Genomic DNA, 27,885 nt, shown 5'->3' on the forward strand with positions numbered 1-27,885 from the left:
TGTTTTGTTCACAAAAAATAGCCTGCCAAAGCTGCCCTGTAGTGATTGATTGCACCAATAGCAATATGTAGCCATGCATGTAACATACAGGTAAACATTTGCAAAAGGAAGCCATTTAAACTGATAAATCAACAGGTAGAAACGGTGACCTTTGATACATACTTCAGTATTACACCCAATTGTACCTTTCTGAAATACAATATATATGTCTGAGTTTCTTGTTGTAAAATAATTGACAGTAAGAGAGGTTTTAATTTCTTTATTGCCTTAAAAACAGGTTACATTGCAGTGTTAGCACTTAGCAGTGTTTACAAGTAGTGTTCTAATTTTGATCAGTTGATAATCTTCCTGAAGAAATGTTCAGTGTTTTTCTCCAATAAACCAAGGCTGCTTCCCAAAATGGGACCCTATAGAGTACCACATTATGAGTCATAATACCCATAAAACCTGGCGGTCAAAACAGGGAAATGGTTCCAAACATGTTTACACCATTAATTTTTCCCATGGTAGATTTTAGAAACACTTAAAATAAGGGCTGTGTTTCGTGTAGGCTTACCCTTGTGGGACGTTTTGATAACTGTGTAAATCTCTTTAGGACAAGGTGACTTTTATCAACATATTCACCCACCCAAAATGAAATGCTAATTAGCTGCTAATGTGGCTAACTACAAATGCCATGATGATCTGGACGAGACCGCCGAATCGAGGCAAAGTTAAGAATCTCTGGATTAAGCCAAATGTAGTAATGAATAAATTTGCTACATTTCTTTAAATGGTAAATTCTGTGAACTGTCTTGTGCCACTTTTATAGAGACGACATGCAAGAGCTTGCAGGGATTTGTAGTTTTGTATGATATCTACTTTGATGCTAATTAGTATTTTCGAAATCTGAGAGTACATTTTGACGAATATATTGATGAGTCACCTTGTCCGACAGAGATTTGCATGGTTATTAAAACGTCACACCAGGGTAAGCCTACGTTAAACACAGCCCTTATTTTAATTGTTTCTAAAATCCACTACGGGAAAAATGAATGGTGGAAAAACGATTAGAACTATTTCCCTGTTTTACTGCTAGGTTTTATGGGTATTATGAAACCTCCACTGTGTGCCTCTACTCCCTATGTAGAGCAGTGTACTATATAGTGAATTGGGTACCATTTGGGGCATAACCAAACCAAGCATTTTCAGTGTTAAGAATAAGAGCTGCATCCTTTTCTGAAAGACATGAGTCAAGCACAATGTCATTATTAGTGTGTACATATTTAGTATATATCTTCCTTATATTGATGTTGAAGGAAATTCCACTCTTAAATGGTTAATAGCTTATACAACATGCACAAACTTACAGGCAAAACAAGAAGCCATTAGCAGACATCACCATTCCTATCACTATAAATCCCTACAACACAACCCAAGCAAGCTGAAGCTGTCAGTAATGCCATTACAAGGACTGTTTGGACAAATACATATCTTGCATCAGAGTGAGTGATATGGCTTGATTCAAACCCTGTAACGTAACAGACCTAACAAGATGGATACATTGTCTGTTGACCCCCCCCCCCCCCCAACAAAAACCTAGACTTCTAGAACTCCAGAACAGAGTCGAGACAGAAGATAGGAAATACACAATTTACGATATATAAAAAGAAAAGTAACTAACTTCCGAGAAAGAGGAAAAGTGCAGAGTTAAACAAAATCAACAAAATGTTAACGCATAGCATTAGGTTAGTCTCTAACACTGAAGACAACTTCAGAGGAGCGTGTCTATTAAAACCATTCATTATGGTTAATCTATTAACCTTCTACATATGTCACAGTAGTACTCAAAGCTTTGTTGCTGGAGGTGCTCAGAAAATGGAAGAGTGACATCATGCCAAGCTCCTTGTCAATGGAGCTGGCAAGTGCATAAACAGATCTGGGACCAGGCTACGACAAGATATCAATGTTCGCTGGAAAGTTTGACACCAGCTCCCAGATTGTCCTGTATTCTCTGACAACAACCCAGGAAATACTATACTATAAGCAATAAGGCCCCAGGGGGTAGCTAATGTACCACGGCTAAGGGCTGTTCTTCGCACGACGCAACGCGGAGTGCCTGCACACAGCCCTTAGCCGTGGTATATTGGTCATATACCACAAACCTCCGAGCTGCCTTATTGCTATTATAAACTGGTTACCAACGTAATTAGAGCAGTGAAAAGTAATGTTTTGTCATAACCTGATATGCCACGGCTTTCAGCCAATCAGCATTCAGTGCTCGAACCACCCAGTTTATAATACACTATACACACGTTCATCTGGATCTCCCTGAAACACATCAACAGGCACTCACAGCAAATCCACTGCAACCACTTCAACTAGCGATCCAGGCTAACTTAGAACAGCTGTTCCTCTACCAACAATAACTCCCAAGCCTGTATTTACGTAGGGCATGTGTCTTCACTTCACAGTAACAATTCCATAGGCATATGTAGTATGTCTGAATAATGCCAAAAATAGTGTTAATCACTATTTCAAAGTAAAACCGTTGGCCAATAATCCATTTTTAAACTGCGCTAGGCTTGGGGTCAATTCCGCTTTAATTCAGGAAGTAAACAGAAAAGTCCAATTCCTTTTTGTTGAAAAGCATTGAGGAAATGTTTTAATTGCAATTTGAGTTTACTTCCTGAATTGACTACATTGAAATTGACCCCAAGCCTGCAATGCACTATTATGGAGGACTACCTCTATATCCATATCCCACTCCATTGGAGGGTAAACTCCAGATCCCATGATGCAATTCTGCATAATGTGTTCAGTTGTTTTGATACCCCATATCTATCTATTTACAAGGCAAAAAAGGTTTGTCGAAACAGGCCAAAATGATTGGAAGCACAACATTTTCAAGGCAACACTTATGTTTGTTTAAACTGTCAAGACGTGATTTGGTAAAGGGCTGTAGAACAATCAACAGTTCAATGGTGGAGGCCCAACAGATCTGGAATATATCTAACAATACAACCATGCAAAACACAGAAAAAATTGTGTTATATCTTAGAATGTGCAAGTGAAAAGTGGTGTTTTTCAAATGCATACTTAAAACAATGGGGGGGAACTAACTTATCTTCCACATTTAGCAAGGGCACCTTCTGATGCCCCTGGCTTGGAACGAAAACACAAAAATACACAACAAAATATAACACGATAGTACATTTTTCCATATACTACTAGCTTATTTCAGTGAATATTTGCTATTTCCAGAAAGTTCCAGAGGACAACAATAAGTAATTCAGACCTTTTCATTAATAATGTTAGAATCTAACTGCTAGTATGTGTAGCAGACGTCACGGTGATTTTCAGGGCATATGTTTTAGAAAATGCTGTCAACTTTCTTTGAACGATAATGCCTTTCAGTAGCACAAACTGCTCAATCTCCACAAATGCAGTCCAGCAAAACTAGGATTAGTGTAATTAGTGTTCTCTTAAGTGTCCATTTGTAAATTCACACCAACATGAGCTTAGAAACATAACATTGAAATGTGTATTGTAACATCAACAAATGCCGGTTGGGAAGGTGAGAGAAGGCAGTGGCGAATTGGGCGTGAAGCTCATGACTCGTCGTCATGACACTGGGCTGCCTCAGGGTTTGCCCGTCAGGAGATTGTGGAACCAGGTGCTTGCTGATGACGGGTGCTCCTTGCCCTCCTCTGAGGTATCATAAGGGAGCAGGAACTGGGAGGAGGTGACAGAGGTAGGGCTGCCCAGGCAGGCTTGGTCCAAGCCGCCGCCGTCGCCATCAGCCTCGGGAGAGTCCTGTTTCCAGGAGCACTGGGGCTGGTACCCTCCAAAAGAGCCCTCAGGGGGCTGAAGGTGCTCCTCAGGGCCAGTTTGGGGCTCCTCGGGGCATGATGCAGACTGCATTTGGGGCCGGTAACCTCCACCGCCAACGCCTTGGGATGCATCAGGCTGAGGCTGGAAATGGGCCATCGGGGCCAGGGAGCAGGCCGAGGTCTGGATGCCGGTGTAGGTAACGTCGGTGTGTCCTGAATCCATGGAGCCGGTGGAGGAGGCTGAGGAGTCGGAAGCATGAGGACGACGCTGGGAGGAGGAGCCTTCCTCCACCACCTGGTTGTAGTAGCGAAGCGAGGCGGGCTCGTCGGTGTCGGCCGCCTCGTCGCCTGTACCCTCCTCATCCTCCTCGGGAACGGTCACTAGAGCTTCCTTGCTGGAGTCCCACACAGAGTCCTCCACGATGTGCACCATGCTGTGGGGCGAGGGCTTCACGTCCAACGTCCCCTGGAAACAAACACACATTAGTCCTGTGCCTGGCATCATGTTTTCCACAAGATGGTGAAGATGGAGAAAGAGAACCCAGTGACTAGAAGGGATTAGGCCACACTGATAGGATAAGAACAGAGAGCTTACCTGTGTTATCCCCCATTCTCCTGGTAGCTTGGGTTCTGGAATCTCAGGGTAGAAGGCCTTCTTCACCCTTTTCATGAAAAACAAAAAACAGAACGTTATTCTCTGTTTATAAACTGGGTTGTTCGAGCCCTGAATGCTGATTTGGCTGAAAGCCGTGGTATATCAGACCGTATACCATGGGTATGTAAAACATTTATTTTTACTGCTCGGGGGTTTGTGATATGGCCAATATACCACAGCTAAGCGCTGTACCCAGGCACTCTGCTTTGCGCCGTGCATAAGAACAGCCCTTAGCCGTGGTATATTGACCATATACCACACCTCCTCGGGACTTATTGCTTAATTATAACAGACAATCTGGTGTTGGTGATTTAGTTTTTACTGGCTCCGGGGTGAAGTTCCCTCTAGGTTCAGATATGGGATCAGCTTCCCCTCCCACAATCCGATGGCTTTATAACCATTAATGGCCGGTAAATGCAAAGGTGACCCAAGATCAGCGTCTCTATGGGCAACTTCAACTTACTCCTTTTGACTCTGCCAAAGCAGTGAGAAACACGAGCCTACCATTTCCTCTTCCTGTAGCAAGCGATGGTGATGACGATGAGGAGACAGGTCATGGCGCCCAGAGCAACCAGGATCTCCATGATCAGCCAATAGGCTACAGGAAAGAAAGGGAAATATTAGAGATGCCATGGTGCTGTGCTGGAGAAATAAAACTCTTTTTACATATCTTTGCATCCTGGTTCAATCGGAGCAGACTAAAACCACTGCCATGAAACTCACAGAATGACTGCTACACATACTAGCAGTCAAATAATAACACATTACTTACAGCACTGATCAATTCTAATCCAAGAGTACAACAAACAAATGTGAGAGAACATACTGTAGAACAGTGAGACATAGACACAGCTGTGAGAACATTGACAGCATACTGTAAAAAACTGAGGCATAGAAACAGCTGTGAGAACATTGACAGCATACTGTAAAAAACTGAGGCATAGAAACAGCTGTGAGAACATTGACAGCATACTGTAAAAAACTGAGGCATAGAAACAGCTGTGAGAACATTGACAGCATACTGTAAAAAACTGAGGCATAGAAACAGCTGTGAGAACATTGACAGCATAGTGTAAAAAACTGAGGCATAGAAACAGCTGTGAGAACATTGACAGCATACTGTAAAAAACTGAGGCATAGAAACAGCTGTGAGAACATTGACAGCATACTGTAAAAAACTGAGGCATAGAAACAGCTGTGAGAACATTGACAGCATACTGTAAAAAACTGAGGCATAGAAACAGCTGTGAGAACATTGACAGCATACTGTAAAAAACTGAGGCATAGAAACAGCTGTGAGAACATTGACAGCATACTGTAAAAAACTGAGGCATAGAAACAGCTGTGAGAACATTGACAGCATACTGTAAAAAACTGAGGCATAGAAACAGCTGTGAGAACATTGACAGCATACTGTAAAAAACTGAGGCATAGAAACAGCTGTGAGAACATTGACAGCATACTGTAAAAAGCTGAGGCATAGAAACAGCTGTGAGAACATTGACAGAACATACTGTAAAAAACTGAGGCATAGAAACAGCTGTGAGAACATTGACAGCATACTGTAAAAAACTGAGGCATAGAAACAGCTGTGAGAACATTGACAGCATACTGTAAAAAACTGAGGCATAGAAACAGCTGTGAGAACATTGACAGCATACTGTAAAAAACTGAGGCATAGAAACAGCTGTGAGAACATTGACAGCATACTGTAAAAAACTGAGGCATAGAAACAGCTGTGAGAACATTGACAGAACATACTGTAAAAAACTGAGGCATAGAAACAGCTGTGAGAACATTGACAGAACATACTGTAAAACTGTGAGGCCTAAAAACGGCTGTGAGAACATTGACAGAACATACAGTGAAGCCTTAAAACGGCTGTGAGAACTGTGAGAGAATGTTGACAGAACATACTGTAGGGCTCCAGTGAGATGGACACTATGGCGCCTCCGTCCTCCCCTGCTGCGGTGTAGGCCTTGACAGTGAACTTGTAGGAACCTAGGACCAGGTTCCTGACTGTGTGGTTGGTGAGCTGTGGATCTGTGATGTTGGCTGTCAATCAGAGAGAGGAAACATAGATGTTGTCCATGGTTAACACTGGTGAGTTCCTCTAGATGAGAGGCTTAAACACAGCCCACTGATATGTCCTTGTTGAGGGAGAGATGTATGTATGTATGTATGTATGTATGTATGTATGTATGTATGTATGTATGTATGTATGTATGTATGTATGTATGTATGTATGTATGTATGTATGTATGTATGTATGTATGTATGTATGTATGTATGTATGTATGTCACAGGAGGTTGGTGGCACCTTAATTGGGGAGGACTGGACTAGAGCGGAATCAAACACATGGTTTGATGCCATTCTATTTGCTCGCAGATTTATCGCAGATTTATCCTTATCGCCATAAATGTGTCAATTTATCGCGATATCGATTTTGTCCATATGGCCCAGCTCTGTAATCCATAGTGTGAGGCAGAGTTTTTCTGATTACAGCCTTGGGACCTAGCTAGCTCAGACCAGCATTCTGTCAATGATTTAACTGAATGACACAAATTCCTAAAGTGTCCTACAGTAGGAGAGCTGATCTAGGATCAGTTTAGCCTTTTATATTTATTTGATTTATATCGTAATGAATAACATTAGACGGGGGGGGTCTGATCCTAGATCAGCACTCCTACTCTGAGACGTTTATAAATCCAGGCCCTGGGGCTATTTCGAAGAATTACCCAGTAGGGTAAGTCTGAAGGGTTACCCAGTAGTGTGAGGTGGGATGCATTGGTCAGGTAGACGGTATATCCCAGGATGAAGCCTCTCTGATGCTCCAGTGGAATCTGATCCCAGGTCAGCTGGACGTCAGAGCCCTCCTGGTTGGGTGACAGCCTGGGGACGGTCCGAGATGGGACTGCAAAGGAGGGGAGAGGGAGGGTCAGATGTGACAAGGAGATATTTAAAGGAATAGTTCACTCAAAACATATTTGAGTATTTTGTTCATTAGTCCACTTGTACATGTCAGCCGTCAGGTTTGCTACGGTAGATAGAGCACTTTTAGTACATAGAAGGAAAGTGTGGTAATAGAAAATGCATCATATGACGCAAAACCCTTCATCAGCACACTTTTTAATTAATCTTAAACTGTTGAGACCATATGTGTTTTTTATTTGATTTTTATTTATTCAGGGGAACCCATTGAGACCAGGGTCTCATTTACAATGCTACCCTGAGGAGATCAATTCCACAAATTCTAAATTATCCATAAAAATGACATACAGAATCAATACTACAACTTCAAACACCACAAATACAATGAATTCTCATTAAATCCACTCAACATCGAAGTCCTAAACTGCCCAAACTGTCCTGTTTCATCACCCAACTTCTGTTGAGCTTCAATTGGCAGACAGCCTTACATTCTTCTGCAAAATGTCTTGATAACCTTGGGAATTCATTTTTCCGTCGATGATAGCAAGCTGTCATGGCCCTAAGGCAGCAAAGCAGCCCCAACCATGGTGCTACCTCCACCATACTTTACAGTTGGGACGAGGTTTTGATGTCGGTGTGCTGTACATTTTTTTCTCCACACATAGTGGTGTGTGTTCCTTCCAAACAACTCCACTTTAGTTTCATCTGTCCGCAGAATATTTTGCCAGCAGGTGCTCTTTTGCGAACTTCAGACGTGCAGCAATGTTATTTTTGGACAGCAGTGGCTTTTTCCATGGTGTCCTCCCATGAACACCATTTTATGTCAAATTTATGCAGAAATCCAGGTAATTCCAAAGGGTTCACATACTTTTTCTTGCCACTGTAGATCAATACTAACTAGTGGAACCTTGAGAGTTAACCATCCCTGTGAACGTGTTTGATAACTCATGTTTTTATATTTTAACAGTGAAGTGAGGTAGGTTGGAAACTTGGGTAGTAGAGCTTTGTAAACAAAAATGGAGTAATGGAACGCTCTACGGGACATTAATGATGACCAGTCAATCTTTTGATACAGGATGCAGTGATGCATATTAAAACTGTCTCCTGTGATAAAACGAAGGGCACTATGGTAGACGGCATCCAAAGGTTTAAGAGTAGTGGCTTCTGCATTCCAATAAATAGTGTCACCATATAGTCAAGAACAGGCAGGAAAGTTGACTGTACAATCTGCTTCCTGCTGTTTAGGGAGAGGCACGATCTATTTCTATAAAAGAAGCCTACTTTAAATCTCTGCTTCTTAACTAGCTCATTCGTATGAAAAAACATAACATTTCATTTTTCCCGCATTAAGTAACAATTTTAAATCAACAAGAGACGAAATCTGAGTGCAGCTTCAACATAGCCTAGTCAGCCGTAGGGACAATAGAGTACATAAGTGTGATCTGCATACTGAGGAATGTTACAGGTCTTTGCAAATAGCCCAATATTATTTAAATAAATAGTAAAGAGGTCAGGTCCCAAAATCGACCCCTGCGGGACACCTTTAGTAATATCGAGGTAACTTGACACCATCAGAAAGCACACATGGTCTCCTGTCTGACAGATAGTTCCCAAACCACTTGCAAGACGACTGGTCGAGGCCCATTTTAGACAACCGTTGAATGAGTAGGGGATGGTCGACAGTATCTAAGGCCTTGGATAGGTATATAAATATGGCAGCACAGTGATTCCTATGATCTAAGCAATTTAATATATAATTAAACTTTTTAGGGATAGGGGGCAGTATTCGGAAGTTTGGATGGCTGAGGTGCCCAAAGTAAAGTGCCTGTTACTCAGGCCCAGAAGCTAGGATATGCATATGCATGGTAGTATTGGATAGAAAACTCTAAAGTTTCTAAAACTGTTAAAATAATGTCTGTGAGTATAACAGAACTGATTTGGCAGGCGAAACCCCGAGGATAATACATCCTAGATTTTTGTTGTTGTTGAGGTCATTCGACTTTCCAATGCTTTTCTATAAGAAAGCAGAATTATTAGGACCCAGATTGCAGTTCCTATGGCTTCCACTAGATGTCAACAGTCTTTAGAAATTGTTCAATGTTTATTTTTTTTTAAATGAAGAAGTATTCGTATTCTTTCTAAGTGTCACTCAGAAGGACTCTAGTATTTTGGTGCACGTGAATGTGTTTTTCTCCGGTATTGGAAACAGTTTATTCCGTCTTAAATTTGATCAATTATTTACATATTAGGGTACCTGAGGTTGGATTAGAAACGGTTTGAAATGTTTGGACCAAGTTTACAGGTTACTTTTTACATTCCTTTGCAGGCATGTTGGGCGAGTTAGAACAGGTGTATTTCTGAATCAAACGCGCCAAATAAACTGACATCTTTGGGATATAAAGAAGGACTTTATCGAACAAAACCACCATTCATTGTGTAACTGGGACATTTGGGATTGCAAAAAAGATGAAGATCTTCAATGGTAAGCGATTTCTGACTTTCGTGATGCATCTGCTTGGTTGGAAAATGATTGTGAAGCACTCCGGTGAGGGCGCGCACTTGGTTATTTATCTCCGGAATTGAATATACTATTTTCCGTCTTAAATTTTGTTTATTTACATATTAGGGTACCTGAGGATTGATTACGAATGTTGTTTGACATGTTTGGACTAGAGGTCGACCGATTATGATTTTTCAACGCCGATACCGATACCGATTATTGGAGGACCAAAACAGGATGGTACCGATTAATCGGCCAATTTTTCCCCCCATTTTAGTTATTTATTTGTAATAATGACAATTACAACAATACTGAATAAACATTTTTATTTTAACTTAATATAATACATCAACCAAATCAATTTAGCCTCAAATAAATAATGAAACATGTTCAATTTGGTTTAAATAATGCAAAAAAGTTTTGGAGAAGTAAAAGTGCAATATGTGCCATGTAAGAAAGCTAATGTTTAAGTTCCTTGCTCAGAACATATGAAAGCTGGTGGTTCCTTTAAACATGAGTCTTCAATATTCCCAGGTAAGAGGTTTTAGGTTGAGGTTATTATAGGAATTATAAGACTATTTCTCTCTATACCATTTGTATTTCATATACCTTTGACTATTGGATGTTCTTATAGGCACTTTAGTATTGCCAGTGTAACAGTATAGCTTCCGTCCCTCTCCTCGCCCCGAACCAGGAACACATCGACAACAGCCACCCTCGAAGCATCGTTACCCATCACTCCACAAAAGCCGCGGCCCTTGCAGAGCAAGGGGAACAACTACTCCAAGTCTCAGAGCGAGTGATGTTTGAAACGCTATTAGCGCGCACCCCGCTAACTAGCTAGCCATTTCACATCGGTTACACCAGCCTAATCTCGGAGGTTGATTAGGCTTGAAGTCATAAACAGCGCAATGAAGAGCTGCTGGCAAACGCACGAAAGTGCTGTTTGAATGAATGCTTACGAGCCTGCTGCTGCCTACCACCGCTCAGTCAGACTGCTCTATCAAATATCAAATCATAGACTTAATTATAACATAATAACACACAGAAATACGAGCCTTAGGTCATTAATATGGTCAAATCCGGATACTATCATTTCGAAAATAAAACGTTTATTCTTTCATTCAAATACGGAACCGTTCCGTATTTTATCTAACGGGTGGCATTCATAAATCTAAATATTCCTGTCACATTGCACAACCTTCAATGTTATGTCATAATTACGTAAAATTCTGGCAAATTAGTTCGCAATGAGCCAGGCGGCCCAAACTGTTGCATATACCCTGAGTCTGCGTGCAATGAACGCAAGAGAAGTGACACAATTTCTCTAGTTTAATATTGCCTGCTAACATGAATTTCTTTTAACTAAATATGCAGGTTTAAAAATATATACTTCTGTGTATTGATTTTAAGAAAGGCATTGATGTTTATGGTTAGGTACATTCGTGCAACGATAATGCTTTTTCCGCAAATGCGCTTTTGTTAAATCATCCCCCGTTTGGCGAAGTTGGCTGTCTTTGTTAGGAAGAAATAGTCTTCACAGTTCGCAATGAGCCAGGCAGCCCAAACTGCTGCATATACCCTGACTCTGTTGCACAGAATGCAAGAGAAGTGACACAATTTCCCTAGTTAAAATAAATTCATGTTAGCAGGCAATATTAACTAAATATGCAGGTTTAAAAATATATACTTGTGTATTGATTTTAAGAAAGGCGTTGATGTTTATGGTTAGGTACACATTGGTGCAACGACAGCGCTTTTTTTTCGCGAATACGCTTGTTAAATCATCACCCGTTTGTCGAAGTAGGCTGTGATTCAATGATAAATTAACAGGCACCGCATCAATTATATGCAACGCAGGACAAGCTATATAAACTAGTAATATCATCAACCATGTGTAGTTAACTAGTGATTATGTTAAGATTGGTAGTTTTTTATTAGATACGTTTAATGCTAGCTAACACCTTACCTTGGCTCCTTGCTGCACTCGCATAACAGGTAGTGAGCCTGCCACTCAGTCTCCTCGTGGAGTGCAATGTAATCGGCCATGATCGGTGTCGAAAATGCCGATTACAGATTGTTATGAAAACTTGAAATCGGCCGTAATTAATCGGCCATTCCGATTAATCGGTCGACATCTAGTTTGGACCAAGTTTATTGGTAACGTTTGGGATTCATTTTGTATGCATTTTGAACGAGGGGAAACCGGTGGATTATTGAATGAAGCGCGCCAAATAAACATACCTTTTTGGGATATAAAGAAGGACTTTATCGAACAAAAGGACCATTTGTTATGTAACAGGGACCCTTGTGATTGCAACCAGATGAAGATCTTCAAAGGTAAGGGATTTATTTTATTGCTATTTCTGACTTTTGCGATGCATCTGCTTGGTTGGAAAATGTTTTTAATACTTTTGTATGCGGGGCGCTGCCCTCAGATAATCGCATGGTGTGCTTTCGCCGTAAAGCCTTTTTGAAATCTGACAACACGGCTGGAATAACAAGAAGTTTATCTTTTAATTGATGTATGACCCTTGTATTTTCATGAAAGTTTAATATTACAATTTCTGTCATTTGAATTTGGCGCTCTGCAATTTCACCGGATGTTGTCGAGGTGGGGCGCTTGAGACACGTCTAGCGCAAAGAGGTTTTAACCAAGCATAGTGTATTAACGAACAAAATACTGAAATGTGTTTTTTGGAGTAAAATTTCCCAGAAAAGACAAATACAATATGCTCAATTGCAGTCATTCAATTGCCAGCCAACCTACCCAGTTCCTGCATGTACCCATGCCACCTCTCTAGCAACACAGTGGACTCCGATGAACAGGCATACAAAGAAAACGTGTATCTCACTCCTGCAAAAAAGTTACCTGCGAAGGAGAAAAAAGTATTTATTGAGACACACTCCGTGATACACTGGCTTTCTGGCAAATGCAGATGGGCCAGTCACACACTACATCGATTATGTAAACTTGAAAAAAAAAAGGTTCTCATCCCAGACTCACCGGATTGAACCATGGTGTTGGTGTTGTCCGCTGCCACCCTGGTCCACTCCACGTTGCAGTCCTGTGTGCAGCTAGTGTTGTACCAGTCCACCACGTAGCCACAGCTAGCGTTAGCATGGGCCACCCAGGACAGGGGAAACCCACTGCCATTGAATGCGACCTTGGAGATGGTGGTGTCCTCTGCATCTAAAAGATAGTCAGAGTTCAGTCTCAGTCCAAGAGCCCTAGTTTTCCCAACATGCATCACTTTTAAAGTTACATGTGTAAAGGAGCCAAGGTAAGTATTCATAAAGCGGCTCAGAGCACGAGTGCCCTATCATTGATGATTTCAAAAGCCAAACTGATCGTAGATCCGGAGTCCTATTCTGAGACGCTGAATCCGGCCCCCCTTTTCCCACATTCTTACCTGGTAAGTGTCTGGGGATGACGACCCGTTTTCCCCCATTCTTACCTGGTAAGTGTCTGGGGATGACGACCCGTTTCCCCCCCCATTCTTACCTGGTAAGTGTCTGGGGATGACGACCCTTTTCCCACATTCTTACCTGGTAAGTGTCTGGGGATGACGACCCGTTTCCCCCCCATTCTTACCTGGTAAGTGTCTGGGGATGACGACCCGTTTTCCCCCATTCTTACCTGGTAAGTGTCTGGGGATGACGACCCGTTTCCCCCCCCCATTCTTACCTGGTAAGTGTCTGGGGATGACGACCCGTTTCCCCCCATTCTTACCTGGTAAGTGTCTGGGGATGACGACCCGTTTCCCCCCCCCATTCTTACCTGGTAAGTGTCTGGGGATGACGACCCGTTTCCCCCCATTCTTACCTGGTAAGTGTCTGGGGATGACGACCCGTTTTCCCCCATTCTTACCTGGTAAGTGTCTGGGGATGACGACCCGTTTCCCCCCCCATTCTTACCTGGCAAGTGTCTGGGGATGACAATGTTCGCTGGGGGGGAGACTCCTGCAGGATTCCGAGCGGTGACCGTGACCGTGACTTTACTCCCGCGGTCAGTCACGTTGATGGGGAGACTATACACGCTCTGGGGGAGGGTGAGAGTCTGTTGGCTGTTCTCCTCGGGGCTCCACAGGATCACTTCATAATCGCTGATCTGGCCGTGGCTCTCGCTCTTTGTTAGAGGCTTAAGGAGAAATGCATAGCCGGTGAGAAGTACATTTAGGAACAGTTTTGCAGACACAGATTAAGGCTCGTGCTAGACAAAAACAATATGCTTAATGGAGTATTTCTATTGAAAGTACTTTTAAATCCAGGACTAGTCTAGAAAAAGGCCCTTAGTATTGTAGCTACTTTCTCACATGACCACTCACACACACAGAAACCCAGAATATTATGATAAGCAGCTAGGTAGTACTCACTTTCCACAAAACACGGCCTAGGTTGTCGCTGTCCATCCACAGCCATATGTCAGGAGCCACCGGGCCTGGCGCAGGAGAAAACAAACAGAGCTTTAAAGCTGGTAATCCTTAATGGTGAAACTGCCACGGCCGTTGGCGACATTACAACACAGAAGTTACTGCAAATAATGAACACTGTTTTTTCCCCTCTGACATGCGTGACAGAACAGCAGTATATGTACTGCAACATGTTTTACCATGATGCACCATGCTCCCCAGCTCTGCTTCCTCAACAAAACAAAAACAATAACAACGGTAGTGGAGCCACTAGTGGCGTCGTTTCCCCCACTGCAGAATTCCATCTTTAAAAAAAGTGTTTAGTTCTGTATTTCAGTGTTTTCCTTATTGTCTAATGAAAGCAGTATGTGTGGAAACAGCAATGCCATGTAACCAAACATATCAATGCGTCATGACCAGGTCAAAGGCAGCTCCTAGTCAATGGAATGTCAAGTCTCATTTCAGAGTTAAATGTTACTGCGATTGTTGCATTTCTTATAGATGTTTTGTATGATTTATATATCATCTCTGTCAGTGTATACCTCTGTATAGCATTTCATCTCAATACCACTATTTATATTTAAATAAAATAATGTTCACAAAAATATCTCCAATGACAGGGGTGTGTGCTTACGGTCCATTTTGGTATGGAAACTCAGCGGCAAACTCCACTCTCCCCATTTCCAGAAGTTCTTCTGGGATCCACAGCGAACCTTAACGCTGTACTTTTCATCGGGCTGCAGGTCCTTCAGTACCACTGTGTTCAGTCCGTAACCAGTGTAGGTTTGCTAGATTCGTTTTATGTGTTTTTTTTTTAAGACAACACAAAGCCATAAGCATACAATAAATTATTTAAATGTCATATACCTATTCACATGATCCTTTCCTACATGTTTTCATGGTCACTGCCTTGTTCAAATAGAACTGAATAAAGGCGGTAGTGGTCGAATCGTTTGAGATGTTCCAATTTCCCCCTTAAATGTCTAACTCTTAACTTCCTTACTCTCTGTACTCCCTTATCATTTAAATAACATTCCAAAAATGGATCACACACATTTGTGAGGACGTTTGGTAACATCAGGGATATTGGATTACATCCATTTTTGAGGATGATGCTAAATCATGCTAGATACTGCCTGTAGCAAAGGTAAACAACATATTATTGTAGATGCTGTCACTACTGGCTTACAGACACAACTCAAGGTAAGATTAAAAGGACCTGTTTGCTTTTTTCAACCAAATCTTCATTTGATGTAAATGGCATGTTATAAAAGTGCCCAGACAGACACCTGTTTTGTGATTTCACTTAGCTGGTGGGGTAAGTTTCTCAAAACCAAGTGAATTCGCAAAAAAAGAAACCAACAAACTTGTCCTTTAATGTAACCCAAACATGTATATTGGATAAATAATCCCCTTTAAGTCCACTCACCGTGCTGCTGTTCAAGTGGCTGGTCCGTTGCACCTGGCAGATAAGGGACAGCCTCTCGTAACCATTATACTTCCAGAGCCAACCCACACTGGCATTCCAGCTATAGACCTCTGGGGTGGTCAAATTCACAGGGGCTACTGGGCGGACTGGCAAAAACATCACATTCAAAAGAGTGTATAAAGACCTTGCTCTGCAGCACTGCTGATGCTGTGGACTTGTTGTATTGAGGTTTACATAGTCATCTAATATGAATAATATTTAGTAATAATGAGACTGTATCGAACAGCAGCACTGACCTCTGTGACCCAGCTCGGCTGCGTCTGTAAGCCTGAACTCGCCCAGCAGGTTGCGTGCGACTAGGGTCCAGTTCCCATCCCACTGCTCCAAACCACAACGCATGTTGCTGTTCCTGGCTTTTGGGCAGTTCCTGAACATTCCAATGGCAATGAAAAGGGATGAAAGTAGACATTATTGGAAGTATGTAGCTCAGTTGGTAGAGCATGGCGCTTGCAATGCCAGGGTTGTGGGTTCGATTCCCACGGGGGGCCAGTATTTAAAATGTAATAAAAATGTATGCACTCTACTGTAAGTCGCTCTGGATAAGAGCATCTGCTAAAATGTAAATGTAATTTTTTCCCCCCCCTCTAATAGCCAAGTTATGCAATAGGTACAAGTCATAAAATACATCCTATTCCCTATACAGTGTACTACTTTTGACTAGAGGCCATTTGCAACACAGACATATCTAAAGCTGCAATATGTAACTTTTTTGGGCGACCCAACCAAATTCACATAGAAATGTGAGTTATAGATCTGTTATTCACATTGAAAACAAGTCTAAGAATCTATGTGCACTATTTCGCTGCTTCCCATGCTTAAGTTTAGTTTTTGCGTCTTTTACTTTCAGTTTTGTACACCAGTTTCAAACAGCTGAAAATAAAATATTTTGGTTATTGAAAATATATTTCACAGCGGTTTAGATGATACAATGATTCTCTACACTCCGAGTGCTTGTTTTCTCACATAAACTGAAATTAGGGGAATTATTCCAATTTTAGCAACCAGGAAATGGCAGAGTGATTTCTGAAAATTGCACCTTCAGGAAACATAGAGGATGAAATGTGAATGCTTGTAAGACTGTACCTTCCATTCAGGGTGTAGTACGTCTGACGGGTCTTTCCAAACAGGTAGGTATCTCGGCCCTTTGACCACTGACAGTCCACAGAGATCAGGTCATGGGTTTCACACACCAAGTCACTGGGCAGAGGGGGGTCTAGAGATGGTGGGGGGGATATGGTCAAGGACAATCTTAACATGTTTACCCAATAGACATTCACATAGAATAGATAAGACATACAATGCAGCTTAGCCGCGATTGATTCACTACTAGTGAAAGTTTGAGGGTTTGCATGTAGAGAATTCTACATTGAACACGACAGTACGAGAAAGTAGAAGCAACACTACAAAGTGGACTTACACCCCACAAACACAACAGCGCCGGTGATAATCATTTTCTTCTCGTTGCTGCAGACCACATTGGTCCCGGAGGGGTTGGACGGGCCCTGATTGGTCATCGTGATAGCGTAGGTCCGCCTACTCAGCATGTTCTCTTTCACACATGTGTCTTTGTAACACAGGCTTCCAAACTGTTGACCCTCTTCCACGATGCAGCAGAACGTCATGTTGCTGCCCACGGGAACTGTTTTCCCCTCTGGGTACATTTGTGAGTCTGTGTTGTCCGGGAGGTCAAACCCTGGGAGAAGAAAAAAAATGGAGATCAAAATGGAGTGGTGGGCATCACCAATGGTACGGTCGCTGACTGAACACTGAAGAGGCCCTCTTATTTAGCTGTTTTAATGCAAATTTCCTGCAATTCTACACATTTTGCCATGCGGTGGAAATAACATATAGCTGTTTTAAAGCAAATTAGGCCTACCTGCAATTCTACACCTTTTGCCATGGTATCTGAATGACTTGAACATAACAAAATCAATATGGGCACCAAGCCATGACAAAAAAAATACTCCTGCCTGTCGAGCTTTTATCTTTCCTACACACACACACACACACACACACACACACACACACACACACACACACACACACACACACACGCACACACACACACACACACACACACACGCCACACACACACACACACACACACACACACACACACACACACACACACACACATACATACACACACATATACTTAGGTTGGAGTCATGAAAACTAACAAACTATAGTTTGGCAAGTCAGTTAGGATATCTACTTGGTGCATGACAAGTAATTTTCCAACAACTGTTTACAGACAGATTTTTTCACTTATAATTCACTGTATCACAATTCCAGTGGGTCAGAAGTTTACATACACTAAATTGACTGTGCCTTTAAACAGCTTGGAATATTCCAGAAAATTATGTCATAGCTTTAGAAGCTTCTGATAGGCTAATTGACATCATTTGAGTCATTTGGAGGTTTACCTGTGGATGTATTTCAAGGCCTACCTTCAAACTCAGTGCCTCTTTGCTTGACATCATGGGAAAATCAAAAGAAATCAGCCAAGACCTCAGAAAAAAATTAGAGTCCTCCACAAGTCTGGTTCATCCTTGGGAGCAATTTCCAAATGCCTGAAGGTACCACGTTCATCAGCATAAACACCATGGGACCACACAGCCATCATACCGCTCAGAAAGGAGACGCGTTCTGTCTCCTAGAGATGAACGTACATTGGTGCGAAAAGTGCAAATCAATCCAAGAACAGCAGCAAAGGACCTTGTGAAGATGCTGGAGGAAACAGGTACAAAAGTATCTATATCCACAGTAAAACCAGTCCTATATCGACATAACCTGAAAGGCCGCTCAGCAAGGAAGAAGCCACTGCTCCAAAACCGCCATAAAAAAAGCCAGACTACGGTTTGCAACTGTACATGGGGACAAAAGATCATACTTTTTGGAGAAATGTCCTCTGGTCTAATGAAACAAAAATAGAACTGTTTGGCCATAATGACCATCGTTATGTTTGGAGAAAAAAGGGGGAAGCTTGCAAGCCGAAGAACACCATCCCAACCATGAAACACGGGGGTGGCAGCATCATGTTGTGGGGGTGCTTTGCTGCAGGAGGGACTGGTGCACTTCACAAAATAGATGGCATCATGAGGTAGGAAAATTATGTGGATATATTGAAGCAACATCTGAAGACATCAGTCAGGAAGTTAAAGCTTGGTCGCAAATATGTCTTCCAAATGGACATTGACCTCAAGCACACTTCCAAAGTTGTGGCAAAATGGCATAAGGACAACAAAGTCAATGTATTGAAGTGGCTATCACAAAGCCCTGACCTCAATCCTATAGAAAATGTGTGGGCAGAACTGAAGAGGTGTGTAAGCAAGCAAAGAGGCCTACAAACCTGACTCAGTTACACCAGCTCTGTCAGGAGGAATGGGCCAAAATTCACACAACTTATTGTCGGAAGCTTGTGGAAGGCTACCGAAAATGTTTGACCCAAGTTAAAAATTTTAAAGACAATGCTACCAAATACTAATTGAATGTATGTAAACTTCTGACCCACTGGGAATGTGATGAAAGAAATAAAAGCTGAAATAAATCATTCTAAACTTCCGACTTCAACTGTACATACACACACATATATATATATATACACACACACACATTCACACTCGCTCACATCACAGTACATACATACATATATATATATATATATATATATGTAACAGCATAGCTTCGGTCCCTCTCCACGCCCCTACCTGGGCTCAAACCAGGGACCCTCTGCACACATCAACAACTGACACCCACGAAGCCTCGCTACCCAAAGCTACGGCCCTTGCCGAGCAAGGGGATCAACTATTTCAAGGTCTCAGAGCGAGTGACGTCACCGATTGAAACGCTATTAGCGTGCACCCCACTAACTAGCTAGCCATTTCACATCGGTTACATACATACATACATACATACATACATACATATATATATATATATGTATATATACATACATATATGTATATATACATACATACATACATACATACATACATACATACATACATATATATATATATATACAGTGGGGGAAAAAAGTATTTGATCCCCTGCTGATTTTGTACGTTTGTCCACTGACAAAGAAAGGATCAGTCTATAATTTTAATGGTAGGTTTATTTGAACAGTGAGAGACAGAATAACAACAAAAATATCCAGAAAAACGCATTTCAGAAATGTTATAAATTGATTTGCATTTTAATGAGGGAAATAAGTATTTGACCCCCTCGCAATCAGAAAGATTTCTGGCTCCCAGGTGTCTTTTATACAGGTAACGAGCTGAGATTAGGAGCACACTCTTAAAGGGAGTGCTCCTAACCGCAGCTTGTTACCTGTAAAAAAGACACCTGTCCACAGAAGCAATCAATCAATCAGATTCCAAACTCTCCGCCAAGACCAAAGAGCTCTCCAAGGATGTCAGGGACAAGATTGTGGACCTACACAAGGCTGGAATGGGCTACAAGACCATCGCCAAGCAGCTTGGTGAGAAGGTGACAACATTTGGTGCGATTATTCGCAAATGGAAGAAACACAAAAGAACTGTCAATATCCCTCGGCCTGGGGCTCTATGCAAGATCTCACCTCATGGAGTTGCAATGATCATGAGAACGGTGAGGAATCAGCCCAGAACTACACGGGAGGATCTTGTCAATGATCTCAAGGCAGCTGGGACCATAGTCACCAAGAAAACAATTGGTAACACACTACGCCATGAAGGTATGAAATCCTGCAGCGCCCGCAAGGTCCCCCTGCTCAAGAATACATATACATGCCCGTCTGAAGTTTGCCAATGAACATCTGAATGACTCAGAGGATAACTGGTGAAAGTGTTGTGGTCAGATGAGACCAAAATGGAGCTCTTTGACATCAACTCAACTCACCGTGTTTGGAGGAGGAGGAATGCTGCCTATGACCCCAAGAACACCATCTCCACCGTCAAACATGGAGGTGGAAACATTATGCTTTGGGGGTGTTTTTCTGCTAAGGGGACAGGACAACTTCACCGCATCAAAGGGACGATGGACGGGGCCATGTACCGTCAAATCTTGGGTGAGAACCTCCTTCCCTCAGCCAGGGCATTGAAAATGGGTCGTGGATGGGTATTCCAGCATGACAATGACCCAAAACACACAGCCAAGGCAACAAAGGAGTGGCTCAAGAAGAAGCACATTAAGGTCCTGGAGTGGCCTAGCCAGTCTCCAGACCTTAATCCCATAGAAAATCTGTGGAGGGAGCTGAAGGTTCGAGTTGCCAAACGTCAGCCTCGAAACCTTAATGACTTGGAGAAGATCTGCAAAGAGGAGTGGGACAAAATCCCTCCTGAGATGTGTGCAAACCTGGTGGCCAACTACAAGAAACGTCTGACCTCTGTGATTGCCAACAAGGGTTTTGCCACCAAGTACTAAATCATGTTTTGCAGAGGGGTCAAATACTTATTTCCCTCATTAAAATGCAAATCATTTTATAACATTTTTGACATGCGTTTTTCTGGATTTTTTTGTTGTTATTCTGTCTCTCACTGTTCAAATAAACCTACCATTAAAATTATAGACTGATCATTTCTTTGTAAGTGGGCAAACGTACAAAATCAGCAGGGGATGAAATACTTTTCCCCCCCACTGTATATATGTGTGTGTACACACACACACACACACACACACACACACACACACACACACACACACACACACACACACACACACACACACACACACACACACACACACACACTGAATGTTTTTTTTACTGTTTGGACATAGGCGGCCACAAAAAAACACTTAGGCGACACGCCCAATACTTTTCTATGCAGAAGAAACCCTGACTTTGGCGGCATAGGCCTGCCCCACTGTAAAAAGACTTTATTTATTCCAGAGGGACAATTAGTTTCAGTAGGTCTGCAACAACCACAACACCATACCACACCCATCCACTCACATCGTCATCAAATCCTCCTAAACCACCAGACATTACTGGCATCTAAAAAGGCATCAAAACAATTCTCTCCATACAAAGGACATGTACAGCTCACCACACCTATTGTTTTCTGAGTACATAATGCATAATGGTGAAAATGTGATATTCCTGTTTTTTTTTGCAAAATTCCAGGAACTTTCCCCAAAATCCCCAGGTTTTCCAGAAATTCTGATTGGAGGATTCCGGATATGTGCTCATTCCCGTCTGATTGTGTGAATCTTACCCTCCTCTAGGAAGAACAACATATAGAGAGTGTTGCAAGCCCCCCCTGTGTGCAGAGAGAGACCAACCTGGAAGTATCTGTTGAGAACTCCATTCGCTGACATCTTGGCCGTCTCTGGAGCGCACTTTGACCGACAGAGAGGTACACTCCAGGGGTACTGGAGAGGTCCAGTTCCATTGGTGCTTCCCTGTGCTCTGGTCTTCTGTTACACCCACTGTCTCCTACCAAAACAAATAGTGGAATTGTTAAGACGTTGGTTTCCTGAGCGGGAGACCAGGGTTCAGATCCCACCCACGACAATAGCACGTGCTCCAGTCAAGAGACACGACTGAAGAGCAAGACACTACAAGTGAACATGTAGCCTACCGACGCTAAGAAAGCATAAGGATCTGTTACAATATACTTTTCAATTAAAACACAGTCTTGATCAAACGTAATACTTCACTTACATTCAACACAATCTCCATGAGTTCAGTGCGTAGAATCTCCACGTCAAAGGTGGAGGCGTGGCCGTCCTCCCACGTGACCGACAGCTTTTGTGTTTCCTTGTCTGCATCCAGCCTCACTTGCTGTGGAGGTGCGAGTCCTGCAGACCCATCGACAGTTTGAAAACCCAAATACAGAACGCTTCAGTTAGTGACTCTATCAAGTCCTGAGCATCAATATTATCTGATAATAAAACGTTATGCTGCTTTATTACTTGTTATGTGCATGTAACCTTTTATAAAGTCTTATTAGAAGGCTTATATAATATGTTATAAACACTAATCCCATCTCACTGGATAGACTTACCACTGGCCTGGCTCTCTGTGACCCTCAGGCCCAGGAGCAGAATGCAGAAGAACAGACTTGGCATGGTGGTTAGTTAGATCCTTCCAGGTGATGCAGTCTGTGGTTTACTGCAACAGCAGTTGATACATGGCAATGGGAGACAACAGCACTCCCTGTCGACACACACAATAAGATAATATTAGACTAAATTAAAATATGAATAAAAGAGCCTTAGTCTCTCCATCACGTAATTTATCATGTGATTTACCTGAGACCCTAAAATTACAATGCCAGTTACAGACACCCTATAATGACGTGACACAAGTCGGCGTGGTTGTTCCGACTTGAATTCAGCAGAGCCACTTCAATTTCGAGAAAGAGTAGCAACAAATACTAGACTACTATGTACAAGAGAATGTAATGTTTTATTTCAAGTCTACAAAAAAATGCTGTGACTGGCATAAATATACAACGAGCAGCTGCACTAGTAAAAAAATGTCACGGACAAATTGTTCCCATTTCCCCTAAAGTAGATTTGCCTGCAGTAGCCTAACTCTGGCACAAGGCCTTAGTGCACATCCCTTTACAAAGAGAGCAGAGGGAACTCGTAAGCGCTTGCTATAGCCTAATAATTAACAAGGTACAAGATGTTATGATTAGCCTCCTACATGGAGCCACAACATTTTGGATGACTTGACTTGCTTCTGCTTAAAATGTCATTCAATTGCTATATTTGTTTTGAGAAACGTCAGACTGTAATTACATGCATGTGAATAAGTTGAAGTGAGCTTTTAGTAGACAGTGATAGGCCTATGAAGATCAGATTCTTCATTATTCCATTACACATGAACATAGCCAGATGTGTTTAGTGCAGTGGTACATATGTAGAATCTTATTAAGTTGTTAGGTTTATGCCCCAGCCTACATCGTGATATTACCAGGTTCTGAGCACTAGATGATGCTTTTCCATGTGATAATTATTTTATTTCTCTGGAACACCACCATCTAGTGGTCAGAACCTGGTATTATCAGGATGTTGAATGGGACATACAGTGTCTTCAGAAAGTGTGTGCCCGAGTACCACTCTCCATATTTTCAAGTATAGAGGTGTTGCCACCACTATTCTTGAAAATAGGGAGAATGGTACTCAGTAATGTGTCATATTAGATTTGCCCCAAATATAACACGTTGTATTCTGGACAAAAAGTGAATTGCTTTGTCACATTTTTTGTAGTATTACTTTAGTGCCTTGTTGCAAACAGGATGCATGTTTTGGGATATGTTTTATTCTGTACAGGCTTCCTTCTTTTCACTCCCAATTAGGTTAGTATTGTGGAGTAACTACAATGTTATTGATCTATCCTCAGTTCTCCTATCACTGCCATTAAACTCTGTAACTGTTTGAAAGTCACCATTGGCCTCATGGTGAAATCCCTGAGCGGTTTCTTTCCTCTCCGGCAACGGAGTTCGGAAGGACGCCTGTATCTTTGTAGTGACTGGGTGTATTGATACACCATCCAAAGTGTAATTAATAACTTCACCATGATCAAAGGAATAACCAATGTCTTATTTTTTTATTTCTTTTAATATATACCCATCTACCAATAGGTGGACTTTCCTGATCTTTATGGTTGAATCTGTGTTTGAAATTCATTGCTCGACTGAGGGGTCTTACAGATAATTGTATGTGTGTGTGGGGTACAGAGACTAGGTAGTCATTCAAAAAATCATGTTAAAGACTATTATTGGACACAGAGAGTCCATGCAACATATTATGTGACTTGTTAAGCACATTTTTACTCCTGAACTTATTTAGCCTTGCAGTAACAAAGGGGTTGAATAGTTATTGACTCAAGACATTTCAGTCTTTCGTTTTTAATTAATTTGTAGAAATGTCTAAAAACATAATTCCACTTAAACATTATGGGGTATTTTGTTTCAATTTAATACATATTAAATTCAGGGTGTAACACAACAAAATGTGGAAGAAGTAAAGGGGTGTGAATACTTTCTGAAGGCATTGTAAACCCAACAGCTTCAATTACTAATTGGCGTGGTGTGTCCGTGGGTGGCTTTTGACCAGTTTTTTGGATTCCTCGTGTCTAACTCATTGTTATAAAAAGGTTTGATCCAAATCGGATGTTAGGTACTTTATTTATTGAATATTATATGAATCCTATCAATTTAAAAGGGCCAATTTGGGTGCATCAATTAGCTTAATTTCTCAGAGATCAAATTATATTTCCACAAATAATGTTGCAGGAATGTTAATCTTATCTGTTTCTAACAAGGGAAACAATTTCAGAACAATCTGAGATGGTGGGTGTCAGAATCATGGTTTTTGTACTTTGAGGTGGAATGACCCCAAATAAATAAAAGAAATGTATCAACCCATCCCCCCAAAAATTGCCATTAATTATAATCCACATATTAATTCACATTTCCTATTGCTCCAGGATTATTTTCATGCTGTAGCAAACTGGCTCAAATTAAGATCCGACTGCTGTTAAATGTAGCCTGGTCCCAGATCTGTTGGTCCTATCATGTCAATTCACTGTCATACCAAACATACAAGGAGTTGACATGATAGCAGAAACAGTTCTGGGAGCAGGCTATAAAATGCCCTTAGGTGTGACACATCTATGTGCTCGAGATTTGGGGTTAAATCAAATTAGATGTAACATCGTGTTGTGATGTTGTCATGACGCCACTCCAGTCGGTCCAGTTCCCTGGGACAAGCTTGAGCAGGCCTATCAACCTGCATTACAATGATAACACAACCGTAACTTAAAGGAGTGTCCATCTCTACCAAACCCATTAAAGGAACATTGTAGGCAGTTAACTGGGTTTGCTATTATGAGAAAATAAAAGAGTCTACAGGTGAGGAAAAATAGAGCCCAGCCCTAAAGCAGATCTCCCTTCAGTTGGTAGAGCATGGTGTTTGCAATGCCAGGGTTGTGGGTTTAATTCCCACGGGGGGGCAGTACAACAAAAAAAAATGCATGAAATGGATGCATTCACTACTGTAAGTCGCTCTGGATAAGAGCGTCTGCTAAAATGACAAAAAAAAAAATGAAAAAGACATGGGGCAGCAGGTAGCCTAGTGGTTAGAGCGTTGGACTAGTAAACGAAAGGTTGCAAGATCAAATCACTGAGCTGACAAGATAAAAATCTGTTGTTCTGTCCCTGAACAAGGCAGTTAACATTGACAATAAGAATCTGTTCTTAACTGACTTGCCTAGTTAAATGAAGGTGAAAAAAAAAAGACAGTTGTTTCATGCATTGCATGGTTTGGCTCCACACATCCCCCAGAAATGATGTGTATAATAAAGTGACCCTTCACATCCAAACAACCTCAGAATTCACACTGAAGACAGAAGTGATAAAACACACAAGTGCAAAGTCCCATAAGGAGAAGGAAGTACAAATCCAGAGTAGAGGAACCAATATTGGCTGCTATGTCTACTATGTCTACAGCATCAAATCCCTAGAGACCACAAACACCACAACTGATTGCTTTCGATAAAAAACATGGTCAGTAATGCATTTCTGTGGAACCAAGGATGTGAAGCAGTATGCTTCTGTTTTACTGGAAGGTGCAGATCGAGTCCTTGGCAGTCTTAGGAACATAACCAACTAATTAGAGATTAACACTGTCTTTCTATCTGTTCTCTTTCTGGGGAAAATACAACTCACTATCAAAATATACAGTACAATGAGAGACAGACAGAATAATAAGGCTAGCACGTATCCTAAATGAAAAGGGGTATAACTTCAAAAGCTTGCAGCAGCACCTCACTTGAACACAGAACTATTCTTCCACTTGTGTAAATAATCAGCCGAGTGAGAAAAGGAACATGGTCATTGCATTTTTATATACACAAGTCGAACAATTCACACCGCATCCTTTTGATGCATTTTAAGTCATGTTGAGTCAGAGCTGGGATGCTAGAGGAAAGCCTTATGATCACAGTTTAAGCTGTGTACTGAAAGTACTCCATCTTGAAAACTGTGCTAAAATGCAAAATGTACCATTGAACAAGATACCAAAAGATTGTTTTTGAGTCAAGTGATCCGTACCTCCCATTCTAGATCCACTTAATATTATTATGTAGCCTACATGCACTAGCTTGTTAGTTGACACTATTCAGTGATAAATAACTATTGTAAATCAACACATATTGAGGTAGCTAGCATGTGTTCATGTACAGAGAGGTAGTAACGGGCCATTCCATTGACAATCCAAAACACCAGTGAGTACTGTTAACAATGTATTTCGTAACTTAGTTTAGTTAAAATAAATGTAATTTCTGGAGATTTTTAAAATATAAATAATGGTTGAATATTAGGTATTAAGGACATTAATGCAATTGTATGGTGGGGGGGCTACCTAGCCATCTAACGTTACCTGCCTATTAAAATTAGCAAAATCTGTTTTTGATACCTGGTTTACTAAACTAACGTTAGTTAACGTTAGCTATGTTCATATTCAAATAGCTAACCATAAATGAATAGAAGTAAATAGTTATCAAACTCATGATAGCCAGTAAGGTTAGTTATGATTATAATACACATTGTATTTCAAAACATGCCATGGCCTTTACTTTAGCTAACGTTAACGTTTTATAATTTGGTTGATTTTAGATAAGTAGCTAACGTTAGGCCTTGATGCTACCTACACACCAATGATTCTGTACAAAAATGTATCTAGACCAATACCATAATAATAACAACCTCACTATAACGTTAGCTAACTAGTTTATAGTTTAACCAAATTCTACTAGGCTACTTGCCAGCAAGCTATATTTGTCTTTCTAGCTAACTCCGTTACACGCAGACATGATGTTGTTTCATGTTTTGGAGAGCGCTTCAGTTAACCCAATAATAAAAAAATATCCGAAATTACCTTACGCCGACCTGGGATCACGTAGTAGATCGTATTTTATAACAATTAACCTTTTAATGATCAACAACCGGTGGATATTAGATATAAAACAAATCTAAAGAGAGTTGAAATGTGAGTTTCAACGAGCTAACTGTCTGGTCGTTGGTCCGCCGTGAGTATAGAGAATTCAGAATTCCAGAATGTCGGATTTACTGGAAAAGGCGTACGATAC

At 41.4% G+C, this 27,885-nt stretch overlaps 1 protein-coding gene across 1 annotated transcript; it reads right to left on the bottom strand.

The window, feature by feature from the left end:
• Positions 1-244: 244 nt before the first annotated feature.
• lifra (LIF receptor subunit alpha a) lies at positions 245-27,885 on the bottom strand. Its single transcript, XM_014172648.3, has 18 exons — positions 27,675-27,885; positions 22,790-22,941; positions 22,447-22,583; positions 22,065-22,218; positions 17,218-17,493; positions 16,884-17,013; positions 16,037-16,167; positions 15,741-15,886; positions 14,946-15,099; positions 14,276-14,340; positions 13,818-14,040; positions 12,907-13,092; positions 12,670-12,771; positions 7,233-7,382; positions 6,385-6,522; positions 4,972-5,065; positions 4,408-4,474; positions 245-4,278 (listed from the first exon to the last, which is right to left on the bottom strand). Exons 2-18 carry the CDS (start codon positions 22,851-22,853, stop codon positions 3,622-3,624), a joined length of 2,874 nt encoding a protein of 957 aa, XP_014028123.2. The 5' UTR covers positions 22,854-22,941; positions 27,675-27,885; the 3' UTR covers positions 245-3,621.

Source organism: Salmo salar, chromosome 24, assembly GCF_965601325.2.
Source record: "Salmo salar chromosome 24, fSalSal1, whole genome shotgun sequence".
Classification (NCBI taxonomy): domain Eukaryota; kingdom Metazoa; phylum Chordata; class Actinopteri; order Salmoniformes; family Salmonidae; genus Salmo; species Salmo salar.